The sequence below is a fragment of the Apteryx mantelli genome, chromosome 3 (genome assembly GCF_036417845.1).
Source record: "Apteryx mantelli isolate bAptMan1 chromosome 3, bAptMan1.hap1, whole genome shotgun sequence".
Classification (NCBI taxonomy): domain Eukaryota; kingdom Metazoa; phylum Chordata; class Aves; order Apterygiformes; family Apterygidae; genus Apteryx; species Apteryx mantelli.
The window spans coordinates 35048082-35068138 of record NC_089980.1 but is presented as its reverse complement, the minus strand read 5'-3'; the positions used below and the strand labels follow the sequence as shown (position 1 = coordinate 35068138).

General features: G+C 39.2%; 1 protein-coding gene across 1 annotated transcript in view; it reads right to left on the bottom strand.

Annotated features, from left to right (window-relative positions):
* The window catches only part of KCNH1 (potassium voltage-gated channel subfamily H member 1), a 189541-nt gene that overhangs the window by 62748 nt on the left and 106736 nt on the right, over positions 1-20057 (bottom strand). The window contains exon 10 of the mRNA XM_067294701.1: positions 12586-12782. Coding sequence (XP_067150802.1) covers positions 12586-12782 — 197 coding nt within the window. The remainder of the gene's footprint in view (positions 1-12585; positions 12783-20057) is intronic.

Genomic DNA, 20057 nt, shown 5'->3' with positions numbered 1-20057 from the left:
TTTGTCCAGTTTTTTAGGCCCATCTCCATGGAGAGATACCAGATGCTCCAAACCTTTTCTCTCCTGCCTCTCTCTCTGCTGGATGCTTCATTTGCCTTGCTCAGCTACTGAGAGGATCTCTTTGCACGTGCAGTCTCCCACAGGGTAGAGGGAAAAGTTTGTGCCATAAAAGCTAGTTGTCTAGTCTCTCTTAGCACACTTGCTCTTGTTTTCACTCTCACTCAGTTGCTTTCTTTTAATATATTTAATAATTACTATTAAATACTTATTATTCATAGGGTGACTTGTCTTTCAGACAGAGAGGTAGCAAACACAAAGGCCCTTTATGAGACTGCAACACAAGGTAAATTACATTAGATTCTGCTCTTCCATAAGACATGGCATAATTTAACATACTACCCTCCATGCTGCAAATCTTCAAAGTATGATACAGTATGTAGAGCATCTGACTAGAAAATTTTGGTTCTGTTCCTCACTATCACTGAGGCAATACACTGAGATATATCACTTTACAATCAAGCAAATCACTGAATACTCTGCATTTGAGCTTCCCTTCAAATAAGGACAAGAAGTCACTTGGTATTTTATCAAAAAATAAAGAAACAAACCCCTACATGAGATCCTTGGATGAGAAGCGCTCCATTTGGATACCTTAAAATGCTCATTAAGGAAATTTCAGCCAACTTATAGTTAATGACAACATTATTAAAGATAATCTCGTAGGATGCCCCCCAGCAGCTCTGCAGTGACACTGATGGGGTTTGGAAGACCTTAGTGATTGGGAAAAAGGTTGAACCATGCCATATACAATATTTAATTATAAATTTTTGGAAACCACTATAAGAAAACCTCCTTATAATTCCAAAATTAAATCTTCTTATCACTAGTAAATATGCTAGAAATACTAAAAATAACAGAGTAATGAAAAATTTAGACAAAGTATTCTAAGTTTCTGAATATATTACAACCCACAAGTTTTTCAAACTCCCTTCACGGTTGCATCTGTGTTACTGGAAGGTTTGGGGATGAATGATGAAAGTCATTTCTGAACTGTGCCTTGATCATCAAAGCAAATTACAATTTTCAAAGTTACTGACAAAGAACATCATAACGTTTTTATATTAAAGGACAGAACTGTTCCCAAATGACATCCCAAATAAAAGCGTTTCATCATTACTTCTTCCACTTATTCCAATGAATTTGTCATTGGACTAAATTAGAATCTCTTCTCTGGCAAATGTACAGGATAATCACCAAAAGCATGTAAGCCACTGAACCACCAGATACAACTTTTACTCCTACAAGACCTGCTGGTTGATTGATTCAAAAAAAAAAAAAAAAAAAAAAAAGAGCAAGGGAAATCAAATCCTAATAAGATATTCCTACCTCAGTTCTAATAGTAAAGCCAATATCCATTTGTTAAGGCTAACACTGTTTGTTTCCCTACTATTCTTTAGTATCTTAACCCGAGCAAGGATTGCAGTGTCCTCATATTTCAATTCCAGCCCAAACTATCTGATCAAGTATGTGATGGAAGTCAACAGCAATTTTGTGTTCTTTAATCAAGGTAATAACTATCCATAAAAACATTTTTTCTGCCACTACACAGTAACAGAGAAACCTTGAAAAACAATTAACAGATTGCTCATCCCCTTACTCAGAGGATGACTGCAACATGCATCGCGTCTGCAACAGTACAAAGAATGCTGGAACTGACATCATGCTTTATCCAACATTTGTACAAAAATACCCAGGCATCAGCCTTGAAGATTAGAGAAAAAGATTTATCTATTCTGGTCTTTATAGAATGAAACAATAATAAAACAAAAGCTGGGTATACTGTTAGCTTTTTTTAAAAAGGCAATGGCCTCAGCTTTTTTGTTTTTTGTTTTTATATTTTAAGAATAAAGGGAAACATTTCCAAAAAGGGAACTTAATTCTGCATTTTCACAGAAAGACAGTGTTTACAGCAATTTACAAAGTAAATCATCCAGTGCATTACTAAATGATTTTGGCAGGAATTTTCTTGGAGCTTCTGATGTCAGCTGTGTAAATGAATCACAGAACAATTTTGTTGCATGGTATGTTTATTACAGAGAACATAGGAGAAACGACCAAGGGTGAAGTTTATCAGGATGATGCAGGCACACCCTCTACAACATTATGATGGGGGCATCCTATCTTCAGATGAATTGAAACAAAAGACACAGTCAGGTTGGGCTGAAGCTGCATGTTTCCTGGGGACACATGCAGGAGGGGACTTGCTGCTGTAGATGTTGTTTGTTGTTTGCCAAAGTCACAAAAACTTGGAGTAATGCATGTGTTGAGCTTTCTCCTCTTTCTGTTTGGAAAAGACCCCAGAAGATGGTGACAAAGAAAAAGAAGAAATATCTATTTATATGGGAACAAAAGCATATAGTATTCAAGTCTGAAATAATATTTTTAATTGGGTATCAGCTTTTCATATTCATAAGCCTGTACTAATTAAAAAATGGTTTAAGCAGATTCAGCTCCTGATAAAAATCATTATGCAGTCTCACAGCTCCGCTAGGAAAGAATAAGGAGACAAGGAATTTGGACCTCTGGTTAATTAAGATCACTTCATGTCCAACTACACAGTTGTTCGTGGATAGTGCTGTTCCTATTCCAAGTCCTATATGCATTTTGGGACACAGAGTACACAGAAAGTAGCCTACCACTGTAAGCTACTGCTTCATTTCAGGGAGATATTACTGAACTCAGTATAAATGTAATTGCCATTATACAACATACTGAAGTTCACACCCCATTTTGGAATGTGACAGGTGGAAAGAGAAAATGAATTGGAGCAAAAAGAAGCGATATCAAGGGGGCAAAAATGACAGTGTTTTCAAGAGGGGCTGAGAGGAGGTCCCCACTCTGATTCCCTAATTTAGAAATTCTAATTTAGAAAAATTGCTGTAAAAATGCTTAACACATTCATTTGCAAAGGGTTTTCAAATTCTGTTTCAGAATGACAGGTATCATGTTTCAACTGAAACATGTAATCCAAACAGGAATTTGAAGTGATACCACACTTCCTTTTTGAGGAAGTAACCATACACAGTTTGAGAAGATTGCCAGTTGGCTGGTGCGAAAATAGTACCAGATAAACGGGGGCTGATTCATTACCCTTATCTCACAATATTTCACTAATTTCATGCACTGGGCCACAGCCCAATACTACACCTTCCTTACCACTTCACTTAGCTGTGGCAATAGTCAGTAGCTGTGGTCATAGCAGGTGACTGGCAAAATGCCATATCAAGTTTTGTTTGCAATTGGTTCGTTCCCATGATGTTAAAACCTACCGGATTTTAAATGCAAAAACTTTCACAAGGCCACACCTAATAGTTACTCCACTTCATGTTCAGCAGTCAAACACTTCAATATCATACTGGAATGGGCAGCAGCCTGTAAAGCAGGTTTACAACAGACACCACATTACCTGTGTGACTCTTTTGGGGCAGGCTTGAGAGCAAGGAATTTGGGATGCTCCTGGCTGCGTCCCCCAACCTGTGCACCAAGATACTTGTTTAAAGACAATTAGAAGGCTGATTCTCAGGTATGGATACAGGAAAAATAGAAGGCATCTAATCATGTAGGATATTTTAATGCAAATGCTGCAGGCACCTCCCAGTGTTCATAACCCCAGCAGGAAAATTGCTCTGTTTCATGCAACAGTTTTAACAGCATTTCTGTCACATGCAAGGTGAGCTACTTTTTCTATGCCTGCCCTGGTGCATATCAAATGGGGTCCTCAGAGGAGCTATGGAGACCCTGCTTGGGCAGGGAAAGAGGACAAAGACCTCCTCAGTCTTGCTGTACAATAACTCACAGTTAAAGACACCAAAATTTAAGCAAGGAAAACAGAAGTCCAGTAGCTAGGCTTTGGTCTGGAGCAGGGATCACAAGGTCTCTGCACCATATTAGTGCTAACCTCCAGAATTTCATTCCTTTTGTACAGGGGGCAGCTATTTCAGCTTCCACTGGCGAGCTGAACCAAGGACCAGTTCAACCACTTGGGTCATCAAGGTTTGATTGCTCAAGGATGTAGGTTTGCCACTGTAACCCAGCTTCCATATTGCACAGCTACCTACATTTTCTCTCCTTCAGGGGGTGCCTTCAACAGATTGACTGTTTGGATTTGTGGTCCTGTGAATTAGGCTTTCAGGGACCATACAAGAGACCAGAGGATCAAAACCGCTGTCTCAGGAAATCACACCCTTTTAGTAGCAAAGTAAGAGTTTGCTCTAGAGTCTGCTGCTTCCTTTACTATGTTCCCAGACCACCGACATCAGAGGTCATCTTTCAAGTTGAAAAAAAGAATACAGAAGGATTATAAGGTCACTGTTCTGACTCTGTTTGGTCAGTAATGCTCCAAAGTGTATGAAGCAGCACGAATCCTTACCAGGGTGAAAGCAATCAGGAGATATAATCACCAGGGCACAAACGTTACAAGAACACTGACATGATCAGTGTGGTTATAATACATGACCAAACATGACGCATACAGGCAAAGGCATGGCCAGCAGTGTTCATATATTAGAAAAAGTGCATGATAAAACAGTGTTTGATAAAAGTCATTATATATATATATGTGTGTGTGTGTGTCTATATGTATGTATATTTACATATACCTACACACACAGGGATGTCAGGCACCAACATTTACAAAAAAAGAAGAAAGGAAGGGAGGAGGAAGGAGGGAGGGAGGAGGGAGGGAGGGGGGAGGGGGGGAGGGAGGGGGGAGGGAGGGAGAGGGAGGGGGGAGGGAGGAGGGAGGGAGGGGGAGGGAGGGGGAGGGAGGGGGGAGGGAGGGGGGAGGGAGGGGGAGGGAGGGGGAGGGAGGGGGAGGGAGGGGGAGGGAGGGGGAGGGAGGGGGAGGGAGGGGGAGGGAGGGGGAGGGAGGGGGAGGGAGGGAGAGGGAGGGGGAGGGAGGGAGAGGGAGGGAGAGGGAGGGAGAGGGAGGGAGAGGGAGGGAGGGAGGGAGGGAGGGAGGGAGGGAGAGGGAGAAAGGGAGGGAGAGGGAGAAAAGAAGAAAAGAGAAAAGAAAAAAAAGAAGGTAGATGGAGATCTTGAAACTCTGGCCACTCAGTCATAGTAAGTAATAGAAGGTAGACTTGAAGCTCTGAAGAAAGGGTAGAAACCCTTCGATTTTCCACGGAACATGCTCTCCATCTTTGCCAGCATGATCCAAAAGTGGATCAAGGGACCTCAGTACTCTTAACTGTAAGTAGGTGGCTGTGCATCACAAACATATTGAAGACAGTAATGACACAGTACACAGACAGAGGCTGCTGTTCAGCCTCCCTTGGGTATCTGCATTATGCTTCATCCAATTTTAGTGAGGAAAAAAAAAACAGTTTAAACTAAGGATGATCCTTCTTACTATAAAAATAGTAGCAAGCATTTTATTGTTTTCACAAGGAAGACAAGATTCCCGGATTGCATACAAGGAGTTACGCTGTCTTTTGGATTATCAGCTTCTGTCACAGTTGATGGGCCAACATTTAGAATTTCCCCAGTTCCTAGGAAATTCATTTTCAATTTTAAAAAGGCTTAGGGAAGCTATTTTTGGAATCCTCATTCTCACTAAGTAACCCTTATCTATATTATAATTATTTCTATGCTTTAGTCAATGTGGGTGGAGGGGAGGGATCAAAGTAATAGATTTTCTTCTGTTGGGATAAACAAGCTGGTGTGGGTGGTTGCACATATTAAAAATGTGAGAAAAACCTTTTTTGTTAACTTTCTATTACTCATCTGAAAATAGCTTCCCAAAGGCCAAATATGCCAATTTTTTTTTAAGATTAAAATACACTGAGAATAAATTTTAATTCATCATCAACCATATTAACTGTATTTTTCATGTAATCAGAATAGGTTTGCCATATACGGAAAGATTTTATGAACACTAGAGATTTTGAAAAGGTCAGACAGTTTTTTTCTCCTTTTTAAGACAGTGTTTTGTGGGTTGTTGAGAAAACTTTCAAAACAATTTAAGCAGGTCTACTCAAAGTGTGGTAGAACAGACAAAACCTTGATCCTATTAGTCTATTATTGAATGAAGTGCTTAACCTACATTTCAGAAGGACCAGAAATTGTTCCATTTACCACATTTCTTCAAAATACTGACATATAATGGGAATGTCTTTCCAGTTACTGACACACTGACATAGTTTTCCATACTTGGAAACCATATGGGGAAATAGCGAAAATTCTGTCTTTATAAATCCCGTCTGCACAATTTTATTTCTTAATTCAGTTACTAGAACACAAATGATCATAAGTACTATGGAGTAACACGGGAAAATCTATATATCTATGATAATGCAGAATAGAAACTATCATTTTATTGAATATGCTTTGAGGCAGTTAAGGTTTTAGTATCAGCTTCATAAAAATGTCATATTCTTCCATTTTAAGATGAATTATAATTCAAAATTCATCTTTATGAGCTCTTCCATCAATTTATTTTATTAGCAGTTATTAATAGTTAATAATCACTGTTACGTTTAGTTTAATGGGATTTACTGGCGATTGACCTATCAAAATTTCAACAATTAAATACTGCTCTGAGGAAAAATACCTTTCTCTTTCTAAGGTATACTAAGTTATTTCATGATAACAATTCTACAGGCATGATACAGCAACACCTAAATGTATGAAAAAGTGCTTAATATTCATACTGGGAGAAGGCATCTCAAACAAATGATGAATATGTAAAAACGGAATTCAGAAGGGATTATCTATTTAAGAACATTTTAAAGAAGCATTTCACTACTCACCTATGTAAATCAACTTAGGTTACAGCTACTATTTGCATAAAAATGTATCATGCACAGACTACAAGCAACAGAACACATTCTTGGTTAATTACATTATGCTATTGTATGCATACATTCCCACTATATAAAATATACCACTCATCTGCAACCAGATCCTCCTTAATATAAGCATAGCACCCTAAGGCTCAAGACCATAGATATTTAAATAGAATAGAAAGAACCTTAGAGTAGAAAAGTTTGGGAAACTAAACTTTCAGATGATGTCTTCGAAAGCTAATGAAGTTACTCTGGGCCTTCTACAGTTTTCACTGCAGAAATATGGATGTTAAATGCTTACAGTCAGCCAAATCCTCTTGAAGTCTGGATACCAAGGCTTTATCTGAAGAGGTCCAACAAGCTCCAGGAGTGAAAAGGAAGAAATCCAAGGACACAGCCTCCTCAGAGCACAGGGTTTCAATTCATTGATAGTCACATCACTTAAATTACAAATAGCAGATGTGCAAACCTAACAACACAGAACATGCCTCAGAGCACTTTCAGTCCAGGGTGTAAAGACTATTTGCACAAAAATCTGTGAGCTAGGTAAGAGTTATCCATCAGAGACAGATAAAAGTTAAAATAACTTGTCCAAAGCCAGGGACAAGACAGCAGCAAGAATGTGATATGGAATTTACTTATGAGGAAACAGAATTAAATTTTGCTTAGATTGTCACAGAGAAACAGGGGCTATGAGAACATTCAACTACTTGAAAATTTTTTAAAAAGCAGTATAGGAAAGAAGAGATTTGAGTACTTCAGTCTTTGTTCACTTTTTTTTTTTTTTTTTTTTTGGGGGGGGGGGGGAGGACAACTCCGCCTTCTGCCCAGCAAATAGTGGCATAAGCCCTGAGCCACAGATCCACACAGACGTTTCAGTCACGTCCAGTGCCCTGGGTCTGCAGTGTTATGAGCCGCATGCCAGTCAAGAATCAGTGAAACACCTCCACTGTCTTCCCATCAGACTTGTGGCATTGTTCTCAGTGAGTACAAACGCACTAGAAAGAAGCAGACTGTCAGTTGGACCAATCTGAAATACAGCAACAAATGGGCCAATATTCTAAAATTAAATACTTTCACACTTCTCACTTATGTTAAAAAAGCTTTGTTTAGATCTTCCAGCAATTCAGTCCTCTGTAACAGAAAGAATTCCAGGATACCATTCTGATCATGAAATCATGAAAAAAAATTGGAAAACTTGTCACGTGGGAAGGCAAAATCCAAAGTCTCTTTGAAAACAACCTGCTGCCAAGCCCCTTGAGATTTAAAAATCAAGGCTTGAAGCCGCCTTTGTTTTCTCCTATCAGCTCTAACTAGAAAGAGAACCTCTCTCAGATCAAGCATTTCAATTAGAGCATGATAGGAGAAAACAAAGAAAGGTGAAGCTAATGCTAAACAGGAAAGCACAATTATATTTTAAAATAGCTTTTAGAAAGAGGTGGTGGGAACCCTTTCCACTCACACAATTGGAATGGCATGGAATAAGCACACCACTAAATGTACAAAACCAAACTGTCTTACACTGGAAGGGAGACAGACTATTCTGTTGCAATCACTGCACTTCCACAAAATGATCTTCTGATTGGGAGCTCTGGATTTAAATCACTAAATCATGCTTGCTTGCTTGCTTTGTAAAATGCAGAGTGTTGTTTGCCGTTCTTTTCAGTCCGATAAAATTCCAAATAATGTACCTACATTCTCCTGCATTCCTTTTTTTTATTCCAGGACACAAATTTTAACTGCCGGGAAAACTACTTGCCCCTTCTGTCATGATGCTCCAAAGCATTCAGAATCAGTTGTTTAATATCTATCCAGGCTAAAATGGCTTACTAGAGAAATCTCAGCTTAATAAATTATGCATAAGAGTTCTCGCTTTTATATAGCACGACTGATCATCTGAGCTAGAACATCATTTATGGCTGCAACAGAATGAACTGAGCAAATACACTGTGGTACAACTCAGTATAAGTAAATATTGGTCACGAAGCACATACATAAGGAAAGAAGCATCTGCCAAAAGCAGAATGCTTGCAAATGCTGTCAAAGGCCCTTCACTTTCCTCCAGAAGGTGCCTTCACAAGAAAAAGAAAACGACAAGTAGATATCATGCAAGTTTCCCCTTTTTCTTAAAGTACTACTAACTAGGAGCATGAAGTCCAGGCTGGAAACCCAAAGTGTTTTAATATTTGTTGGGGAAAAGAAAATCCTGCTGCTCTCCAAACCTCATTTGTAACACTTCCTTTCCTTCTAGCGCACCCTCCATAAGGGTGAATTTGTCTCTGGATCATCCTACATAAGCCCTGTGTCCCTACTTTGATCCTATGCAAGATTCCAAAAAAGAAGCAAATGTTACATTGACCTGCTTTAATTTCACAACATTGGTACACTAGGAAGCGCCCCAAGAAATCCTGCATCAGCCTCCTTTCAGCTGCAAAACCCACAAGGCTGAGATGCAGCCACAGAGCGCATTTCGAGATGTTAGGGATGCTGAAGAAAAAGCTGATTCTCCCCCTGCTTCTGGTTAGATGAAAATTTCAATGACTGGTGGCAGAAAGAGTTAAGTAAAGGTCTCCTTTCTCTTTTCCTTGAGGAAAAATAAAAAGATGTCTAAGTCCGAACTCCAGCAAGAGGTAACTGGACATCTAATAACTTTGTGAGGAACTGTAATCACTTGAGGAAACTGCTCGGGGAATGACCTGACAGGCGAGCAACAGTTTGAGAAGAGAGGATATTGCACTGGTGTTTGCAGAGAAAGCGAGTGAAAGGAAACTGGTTTCACAGCACAGCCACTGAGGAGCCCAGCATGCCAGGGACAGGGCACTGGAAGGGACCTCCCGGATTGCAAAGTCCTCAGAAATCACATCGCACAACCACTGCCTTGCTCTAGGGAGGGCACAAGGAGGAACACACAAACGGGAGAGTCCTGCACTCCCAGCTCAGCTCAAAGCACATTCAGGAGCAGTAAGAGCAGCAACACAGTAGAAAGAGGGAGAGGCAGGAAAGGGAAGATGCCTGCTACTTTGCCTAAATCCAGCTCTCAAGTTAGCTAAGGTCAAGAGTGATTTGGTTTGGTACCTCACAGGGCCTGCACGCTGGCATAACCATTAGGGAATGGACCCAGAGCCCAGGAAGGGCAGGGGACACCCATAAGCTCAGCCCCGCTCATGGCACCAAAGGGGCTGAGCCAGGGAGTCCCACCCCAGGAAAGGATCACCACAGGAGACCTGTGCCCAGGAAATACGGGAGCATGGTCAAGGAGAGAACCAGGGCTGGAGCTCTCTTAAGCTAAAGGAAACTTGCCTAAAAAGCACCTTGCACTACGCAGTAAGCTCACCACCTCAGGCAAGTGAGGACACCTGCACCCTGGAGATGGGGACACCTCAGAGGAATAACTAACTCTTAAAATATACCTAAGAGATCCTTCAGGGGGGAAAAAAAATAAATACAAAGCTGCTTTTTAATTTGCTTGGAATCTGTATGAATATATTTAGAATGAAGATACAACATCTACCCTTCAACAAGTCGAACACTTTCAGAGTCAGTGATGAGACTTGTTATTGAAACGAAAAGTGCAGTTCTGATATTTCCATTCTGAAGGATATGCAATACACCACAAACACAACTCAGAAGGTACCAGTTCATCTGAATCCCACAAGACCGCACTGGCAGAAATAAACTAGAAGTGTTAGAAGTGACAGGCTGTGGAGCTATTTCTATACGAAATACACAGATTTTTAAACCAGATTAAACTTCAAACTCTAAAAAGTTGCTTTCTAATGTGCTTTATCTCCAAATCTCTGAAGCATCATACCTTCTGTGTATTTCCAAAAGCATACATTCTTTTCATTATTTAAAATTTGTATTTTGATTGCAATCAGTCTTCTTTCAGTAAAATAAATAAGACTACAGTCTGCTAACCTAGAACCATCAAACTCTCACTTCCATTACCAATCAACACCACTTTTCCATTGAATGCAACCCAGTTAAAATCCAATTATTTGAATAACTTGATGGAAATTGCTATCATAGAATGTACTTTTTATTTTAAATGTTTTATGAAAAAGCTTGACAGTGCACGAATTATGATACTGTTGTTGGAAAGTGTTTTGTAACACAGGCTGGGGAAAGCTAGGCTGATGAACATGGAAGGAATGAGTCTCACTTTTGAATTAGGCATTTGATTCTAAAATTGGAACTTTTGGCTTAGAGCAGAGCCAAAATGATGCAATTCTGCTAGCTTTACTGTGAGCTTTAAGGGAGTTGCTCCTTCCAGGCCTCCAAGATAGTTATTTCTAGTGATTAAAAAAAAGTAAACTGATATGTTCTTAGACCATCTTACCACATTACCCATAGTGTTATGTTAAAACCTGCCAGAGTCAGTTACACTGATGCGTCACATGGTTTCAATACCTTCATCTTTCATTACTTTTATTTTTTACATTAGTTAACACCAGGAGAGTCTCTGTTTTTTAAACTTAGTTTTTACCAGCAAGTGTCAGCTAATCTTCTTGCAGCTGTACCTCTTTTCATTCTGCTGCAGTAAATCAATAAAATGTCCTATGGGGAAAACCTCAAGTAGAAATTTGCTTCTTAGTTTTCAGTTGCATCGATTTGCTACCAGAGCTTTGATTTTTTTTTGACCAAAATGGGGATAATATATACTTACTTGACCAATACTGAAAAGCTAAATTCATTGATATTGATATCATATGCAGACAGAAAACATTATTACACTATTTTAATTTTGGTATGCCTACTACAGGTACAAGGAATCAATACTCTAGGCTTAAAGTCTAATTTTACAAACAAGACTTTAAAGATTAAAGGTTTCTATTTTTTTTCAGGTATAATTATCCAGGACTTACTTGGCACCTGGAAGTTACCACAGAGAACTCTTTTTAGGAACAACAACAACAACAACAAAATCTTCCAAAAATATATTTTTAGCTAATTTGAAGTATTGTTATTTTAGAATGTTCTTTAAAACAAGTATCACTGCTCCAAATTATTTATTTCCAATGTAATGCTATTGTCTTCTACATTACATCATCAAATCATATTAACTGAATTATACTTACTACAGTCTTAATAAAATTCTACAGTGGTGGTTCACTGAAGACTACACAGAGAATTTAAAATGGGATATTACTCTATGATGATTCGCATTTGACATAATACCTTGGACTTGCACACAGGAAGAAATTAAGAGGCAAAAAATCAAGGAGAAGAAAAAGGAAACACTAATCAGATGAGCAAAGCAATCCCAAGATGTGATTGATAAGAAAAGAACCAGCTCCTGATAGAATCAGTCATGTTTGTATTACCTTTACACTGTGCTTGCCAAGCATTAGATTTCATGCCTTCCCTTCCACTTTCCTTGTAACCTCAGGCAACACCTCTCTTTTTATTTGCCTTACAAACTAAAGCTGCAGAAAGTAAGGAACACTGTTCATCATAATTGCATGACAGCTTACAAATATGTTGAAACCCGTCCACTTCATAGAGATGTAAAATACTGTTCACACACACACAGCCCGGCTCCCTGTAAAGCAGCGCTGATCAGAATATACGCTTATGGCCTTTTAGCTTCACACTCAAGCAATGGCTCTTAGGCAAGCTCTGAAAAAACTTCTTACAAGAGGCTACATAAAATGCCAGAATGCAGGCAATTCACTTTTTTCATACAAACAGTCATTACAAGTGATCGTTTATATAACATGTTAAAATCAAAGCTACTCACTCTTTTTCTCAAGTTGTAGGTCAAAATGAGATTCCTGGAGAAGGAGTGCGAAAAGGCCGTATAGAATTCCAGCACTTTCTGCAAGGCATCTCTTTTAATCACATGAAGATCACAGTAAGTCAAAGCCCTTACATTAGCACAGGACTGGGCAAGGGTAGACTCCTTCCAGAAGACATCGCCAAAAACATCCCCTTTGCCTAGAAAAAAAAAAAAAGTAGCATTGTTTTCAATAATGGTATGATTTCCACTAAAAATATAAAAAAAACACACAAGTTATTTATGAAGTCAAGGTTCTTCTACTTTACACAATCAGGAAAAAAAAAAAGCCTAGGGGAAAAAGTCCTTGAAATATTCCATTTATATCCTCTTTCATTGTCTTTTTGTTAATTATGATGACTCAGCAAAATTTTAAAGGGTAAATCCACAATCTAAAAGGCATGTCATATGACAATTATACATTTCCCTTTAAATGTCAGCAAAGTTTTCTCTCTAACAAAAATCAGGAAAGGAAGTTCCTTCTTGATTCATGTTTCTCTTCTGATCCCTTTCAAAGAGATTAAGAGGAAATGTTATTTCTCTTTCTTCTTGTAGCTGACATGCAAAGGAATTGTTTCTTACATCTACGTTGCTGAGCTTTCCTAATCTGGCTAATAATTACCCATTACTGTCAATAAAATTATCTTGTATAATACATCAGTGCAGTTCCAGGCTGAAATAAACACCACTGTACATCAATATTATGATAAATTTGGTCTAGTCTGCTAGATCATCATCAGAATAGTCCATAGTATAAAATAGCAGCTCTCACATCAGTGGTAGCTCTAATGTTTTTCAGCTGTTTTCTCAACAGAAAATCTTTAGTAGTTGTGTGCACACACACAACGCAATAGAAACTTAAGATAACAATGTTGTACCAAACAAGAAGAGTACAGGTTAGTTATCATCAAGATGGTACTAACAAAACAAGGAGCTGTACATGTTATGCATTAGAAAACAGAAAATACGGCCATTTTCTGGCAACCTCCTTCTCTGTGTGCCCTTTCCTAAGCTGTCACATGCCCGTCTCTATGAGTTTGAGGGCTACTGCACTGAGGGCTTGTGCACCAATCTGGGCACTACAACACAGGTGGAGTATATCAAAATGTGCCTGGGCAACAGCCCTCAGCAGGGATTTCACTGGCTATCCCCCAGCTCAGGCTGGGCTCAAATGTGAGCAAGATAAGAATATTCAGTTGTTATTTGATAATGAATGACTACGCTATTCTTGTTTTGAACAGTATTTTTCTCTTAAACCTTGACTGTGTTATGCCACCCCTGCATATCACCATTAAGACAAAACAACAGAAAAATACATTAGCAGCGTTTATCAGGTGCTGGTAGAGATGGACCAGATAGATGGTACTCTTTTTCTTACAAGCAATACTTTGCCTATAGCAATTCTTACAGTCAAAGCATCAAAATATGTATTAGTTTGTTGACTTCACCTGGGCCCTTCTAGATTTTTCTCTCTAAATAAATAGTCAAGTACTATATGAAAGTCAAGAGAAATACCATGAATAAAGAGGTCAAGCAAACTTTTAAATTAAACCCAGAACTCCCATGCCAGCCCTCAAGCTATACTTCCACCCTTCCATAACCTCTTCCATTAGACGGTGTTTTCTCTTTGAGGAGAAGGTGCCTATCAGCCTTACGGTACGCTACACTGCAGTGCAACGAGCTGTGGCCCACAACAGTGTGCTCCCATTCTTCCACAAAACCCCTGTGCAGTCCCCCCGGAGTCATTTTTTTCTCTGAACTCTTTGGAGGAGTGTAGACTGTATTTCCATTTTAAATACATATAAACACTGAATCCACCTGCTCCATAAGCACATTTTTTCCCACAGATTTAGGCAAAGGCACCATAACGATACCCTCTCTTCCACCTCTAGTCCCTTTACAGAGGACAGTGCCCATGTCCAGAAATACTACAAAGGCTGCATATCAGTGAACATGGTGGTAGCGCAGTACTCCAGTGTAGTAAGCAACCTTTCTTTTTTAAAGGCACTGACCTTTCACATGTTCTCATCTAGTTAAGCATACGGTTCTTCAATAGACACATTAAAAATGGCCTAAGAAGATGCCTTTCACACACTTAAAATGGACCAACATCCACAAGGCATTTAGACAAATACACAACATATTCAAAATTGAAGTGAAACAATTTTTAGGCACCATAAAAACTGATATGCTTCACTGGGTAAAAGTGGATTGTTTGCCTTTGGAATAAATATGCTTTATTTGCAATCTTCCAGGCAATTAGCTAAGCAACTGTTTTAATTAATGCTCTGGAATCTATCAAGTATAGAAACGTGCCATCACTGATGAATGACAGTCAGAGCTGGTAGTGCAAGCAGAAGTGAGAGGAATTCCAGCTCCTGTTTCTAAGCCTCCTTCTTAATATTTCCAGACAAGTTTCCCTACTTTAAAATGACAGTAATTATTTTACTGCCCTATAGCAGCATGAAGACTAATTAATATAAAGCAAATACAAACACCATGGTCCTGCTTAGCCTACATAGGAAGTGGCATGCAGCAGAGGTTAGTTAGATCTCACCCTTTCAAAAACTTAATTCTGCTTTTCACATAACACAGGACACAGCTGTGTCCTTCTACCAGATACACCACCCATGACAGCAGCCCCAGTTTCCCCCTGTTATTTCAAGTCCCCCCAAACTGTCCCTCCTGCTGTTCCTTGCTGCCCATTTGTTGCAAGGAGTGACACCTGAACGTGCTGCATCCGCCAGATGCCCAGTTAGCCCAGCCAAACAGATAAAAGCAGCAGGCGAACCAAAAACCAAATCAGATCACAGAAGCCTCATTTCTTAAGAAACAAAACAGGCTAAAAAACAGCCATGGACAAGATGTTGAACTGATTTTTATCATTAACAATTTCCTTGAAGTTAACAGAGTTAACAGCCAGTGACCTAGTCCAAAAGTCAATCCTGCATTAGGGTTAGATTTCCAAAGCAAGGCACTTGTGCAAGCATCACACTGCTTTATTTCAGTCAAGTATATTTTTGAAATGATGAATACCTAAAGCATCAATTGGGACTGTCAGATTCTAAGAAAACTTGTGTTTGACATTTAGAGAATAATGGCAAAAAAGCAGCACTGGGCAGTCTTTTCAGTTAGCAAGAGCTAAATTTCTGCCCAGAAGTATCTGCACGGGATTAGAACAATTGTCCTCCAACACGTAGTAAGGAACCGCATACCATCTCCCTTTGTTTACATTTTCTCCATAAAGTAAGATCAATCACACAGGACGAAAGAAGGAAAAAAGGGAGGCAGATTAAGTGTCTGTTTTATGAAAAACATCTGTAATTGGAAAGAAAGAAGAGTAAGGAGAGACTCCTGAACATGTCAGAATGTGTTTGGCAAAATAAAGTCTAATGGCAGCAACAGAGAACCTGAGATAAAAGCCTCTTTTTATATGCAACTCTAGCCCTTGTGCATCTCACCCTACCTCTGAAGAAAGATTAAAAAGCTGGAAAATGCAGATGACCATTTGTTTGTCAGTGCTTTGTGTTTCTCATTCGCAGCTCGCTGCATTCCAGACATTTGCCAGAAACACGATCTGTCAGTCACACTTAAAGTGGATGATCTAAGCTTTTACTATCAATCATTTATACTCCCCACTGGATTTGTGGGCTGAGGATCTTTTCCACCGTCAGCTCAGTATGCATTGGAAAGCCAAGTAGTTTGCTGCCTTTTTGGTTTGCTTGTTTGTTTTAATTATAATAACAAGTCCCAAAACCCTGATACACTTAAACCTTGAAGAGTGATTTTATAAAACCAGCACTTTGTGTTTCCATATTTATTCTTTCCCAATCTTCTTCTCCATAGCAAATTTGCTTTTCATCTTAAAAGTGAAGATAAAATTTCTCTAACTGCTACCACTGCAAACTCAGTCTGAGTCAGGCAAAAGGTCAAGCCACATCCACTCTGCCTCCTAAAAGCAGCCTCAGTAATGAAGATATTATTGTAACTTAGCCAATTGTTTTGCTGATTCTGTACAAGAACAGAACCAAGCTCATGTTTTGTAGCTGTATTGCTGTGAGGTGCTTACCAAAACAACACTTACTTCCTTCAGTAATACAAACAAGAAGCACTGAAGAGCACACAAGACAGAAGATATTCCAACCTACTCCCAGAAAATACAACTCTATAGGAAATATTTTGACCAATACTTAACTTATTTTATCTCCAGGTTCTGGGTGTCTGGGAGCCGTGATACAGTTTTGGTGTGATCCTAATAATGGATGTGGGTGAGATGAGGAGGCAAGTCTTCCAAAGTCAGTGTAGATTTCAATAGGATTTCACAGAATCACAAAACAGTTGGGGTTGGAAGGGATCTCTGGAAATCATCTGGACCTACCCCCTGCACAAGCAGGGTCACCTAAAACAGGTTGCCCATAACCATGTCCAACTGGGTTTTGAGTATCTCCAAGGATGGAGACTCCACAACCTCTCTGGGCAACCTGTTCCAGTGCGCAGTCACCCTCACAGTGAAGAAGTGTTCTCTTATGTTCAAATGGAATTTCTGGTGCTGCAATTTGTGCCCATTGCCTCTTGTCCTGACTGATTTGCACCAGTCTGTGGATTTTCAGCATGTCAAACAAAATGTTTATCTTAAAATCATTCTCAAGTCAATAGTAATAGTTGTTACAGCAGTGGACACCAGCATCTGGCCTCGTGACTGTCCTTTGTTCAGTCAAAAGATCAGACTACTGAGGGTGCAGCAGGCTGTCAGCATATCTTGGGTCAAAATCAGAAAACGGTTTTCAGATAGCAGGGTAGTAAGGTTCTGATGCAGCCTTCCAATAAATAGAGCCAAAATGCTGTTTTATTTTAAGACAGAATTTGAGCAGCTGATGGAAAGCGTTATATGGCAAAACTACGTGCAATAACTGGAAGAGGAAATCCTCCTTCCAGACCTGTATTCGTCAGCATATCTGAACCATAGAAGAATTCTGATATGACATAGTGTCAACATGACTCAAAGATCAGTTAGGATGACTAAACACTGCTTGATGGCACCTCAGCAGCAATGCAGCACTAAGCATATCTTAGAAACCACGTGATAGCAAATACTGCTATCTGTGAAGCTGATCGGACATCCACAGCAACTGGCAACTTGCCGCACCTGAGCGATCAGATTCTTGGTGCAGCTCACCGAAACAGCCACATCGATCTGAGACCTCAGGATTCATTCTCTGTCTCCAAAGAGGAAGGTAACTGCTGTAGACAGAAGCACAGATTCTCTCTGTGTCGTTCTCTATTCTAGTAACTGCTCACTTAAAATGCTACTGAAATTTAAAAACAAACAAACCAAAAAATTGGCCTGAACTGCACTATTTTTTCCTCCTGAACAGGTTTAAACAGAACCAGAGGATTTGAAGTTAATCCATATCACAGGGTCATACCAATTGTATTCAAGCATAATTCCATTAAGGACAGTGGCTTTACCCCTAGTGTTCACAGCTAGTGATGCAAGAGGCAGATCAACCCCCCTATGCAATTACCACTTGTCTGTTTGGCTTCAATTGAAAATCTTTCCCTCTCCCCTCTTCACTCAACTCTTCCTTTTCTGAACAAGACATGCAATTTGAATTTTCACATTTTACAAAGAGAAGAAAGATTTAAGGAAATTAGAAGCACCAGAGCAAAGTAAATTTTCCTCTTGACAGTGCTTTGTTTTAGGCAGTGAATAACTCTCAGCCAGAAAAACAGAACTACAAGCAATTTGGCATCAAGAGGGAGCATGCAGTATCTGTCTCACAGATCAATTACACAAGTTGACAGTCACTGAATGGCCTGTAGTTTGGTCCTCCAACACAGTACAGCTGGCAGGAGATGATAAAGGAAATTGATTTGCTGCTTTAAGATTTTTCTTAAGACTTTGCAAGGTCATCCTGAGACACGTAATGAGAAGTGAATGACCAGCTGCACTGCTGAGAATGTACTATTCTTCATTAACCAAAGGTTTTTAATCACACTTTTCCTCCTCAACACCTTAGAGAAAAAAAAAGCCAACATATCAGTCCCACCGAAAACAAAATAAGTCTTATAGCCGACTTCATGATTCTTCTGCCAACAATTGCTACAGAAACCAGCTATGCTTTTGCACTTATGATTCCATGCCTTTCTCACGAACCTGAAATGCGTAAATGTATGTATACAAAGCAATGACTACTACTGTTTGGCCAGCTACAAATGGATTCTAACACATTTTCCTTTTTGTATGCTATTTGCACTAGCAGCTTTTAAATGTAAGTATGTATAGACTGACATGTTCATATCTATGAATGCTGAAATGAACTTTTTGCTCAAAATAGTCACAGAAAGTCACCAATCTATAATTCAGAAAAATTAAAACTGATTTGTTTTAATTCCAGCAAACTGAAATAGGAGCTGAAATTTTAAAGTTGAAAGTTCTTTCCAATTTGTATTCAAATGATTAGTCAATTTGCCCCAGTATTTCATTCTGAATTTTCAAGACCCAGAGGGAAACATGGAAGCATTTAATTTCTTAAAACCTATGTTTTCTCCTAACTTGGTGAGTTATACTTCATCTGCATATTACAAAGGCAATTGCTTATGTCAATCTATGACCTGTTTCATATAACACAGCCTATAGAACTGCCAATATATGCAAAAGATGGAAAGGGATGGGCATTCAAATAAAATATCCCTTTAATACTCTGTTTTTGTCTGAACCAAAAGTTAAAATATGGGTTGCCTTTGTTAAATTTTATGTTGTATTGTATTTGTATTTTGCCTGAAGGAGATTCAGTATTTTCACTTTGCAAAAAAATGAGAGTTTTGTTACCCAGCTGGGCTGCCCACTAATACTTTGATCTTAACATTTCTTCGCTTCAAAAAAGCACAAAGAATAACCTCTTTTTTCAAAGACAACAATACAAGACTTGGAGATTGACTGGTGTCGTGGTCCAAACCGGAATACTATTGTACACTGGACAGTTAGTGATCCACACAGCAGCTGATCTGAGTAGGCGCAGGCATGTACTGTGCCATACTGTACTGCACACATCACTTGACCACCAGGACTGTAGTGTGCTGCACATAGCTCTTGATGTGGGATGAACTTAGCCAGCTAATCATAACAGAAGAGCCTGGAGGTGGTACTAAATCTTGAAGTGAAGCAACACGTTTTCTTCTTATGCCACAGTACTTTTAAGAAAATCTTATAAAAACTCTGAAGACCACAATACTAATGGACTAAAGACCACAATACCATGGACTGACTGGAGCTCCATCTGATGCTGTATCAGCTTGGGGTTCCCAGCATCAGAAGGGATATAAGATTATATAACATGCTATTATCTTCTCTGGGATGTTAATAGTTAACTGTCTTGAGAAAGTTTGTGCCTTTCTTGTGGGATCCAGAAGAACCAGCATCTCCTGGTACAAAA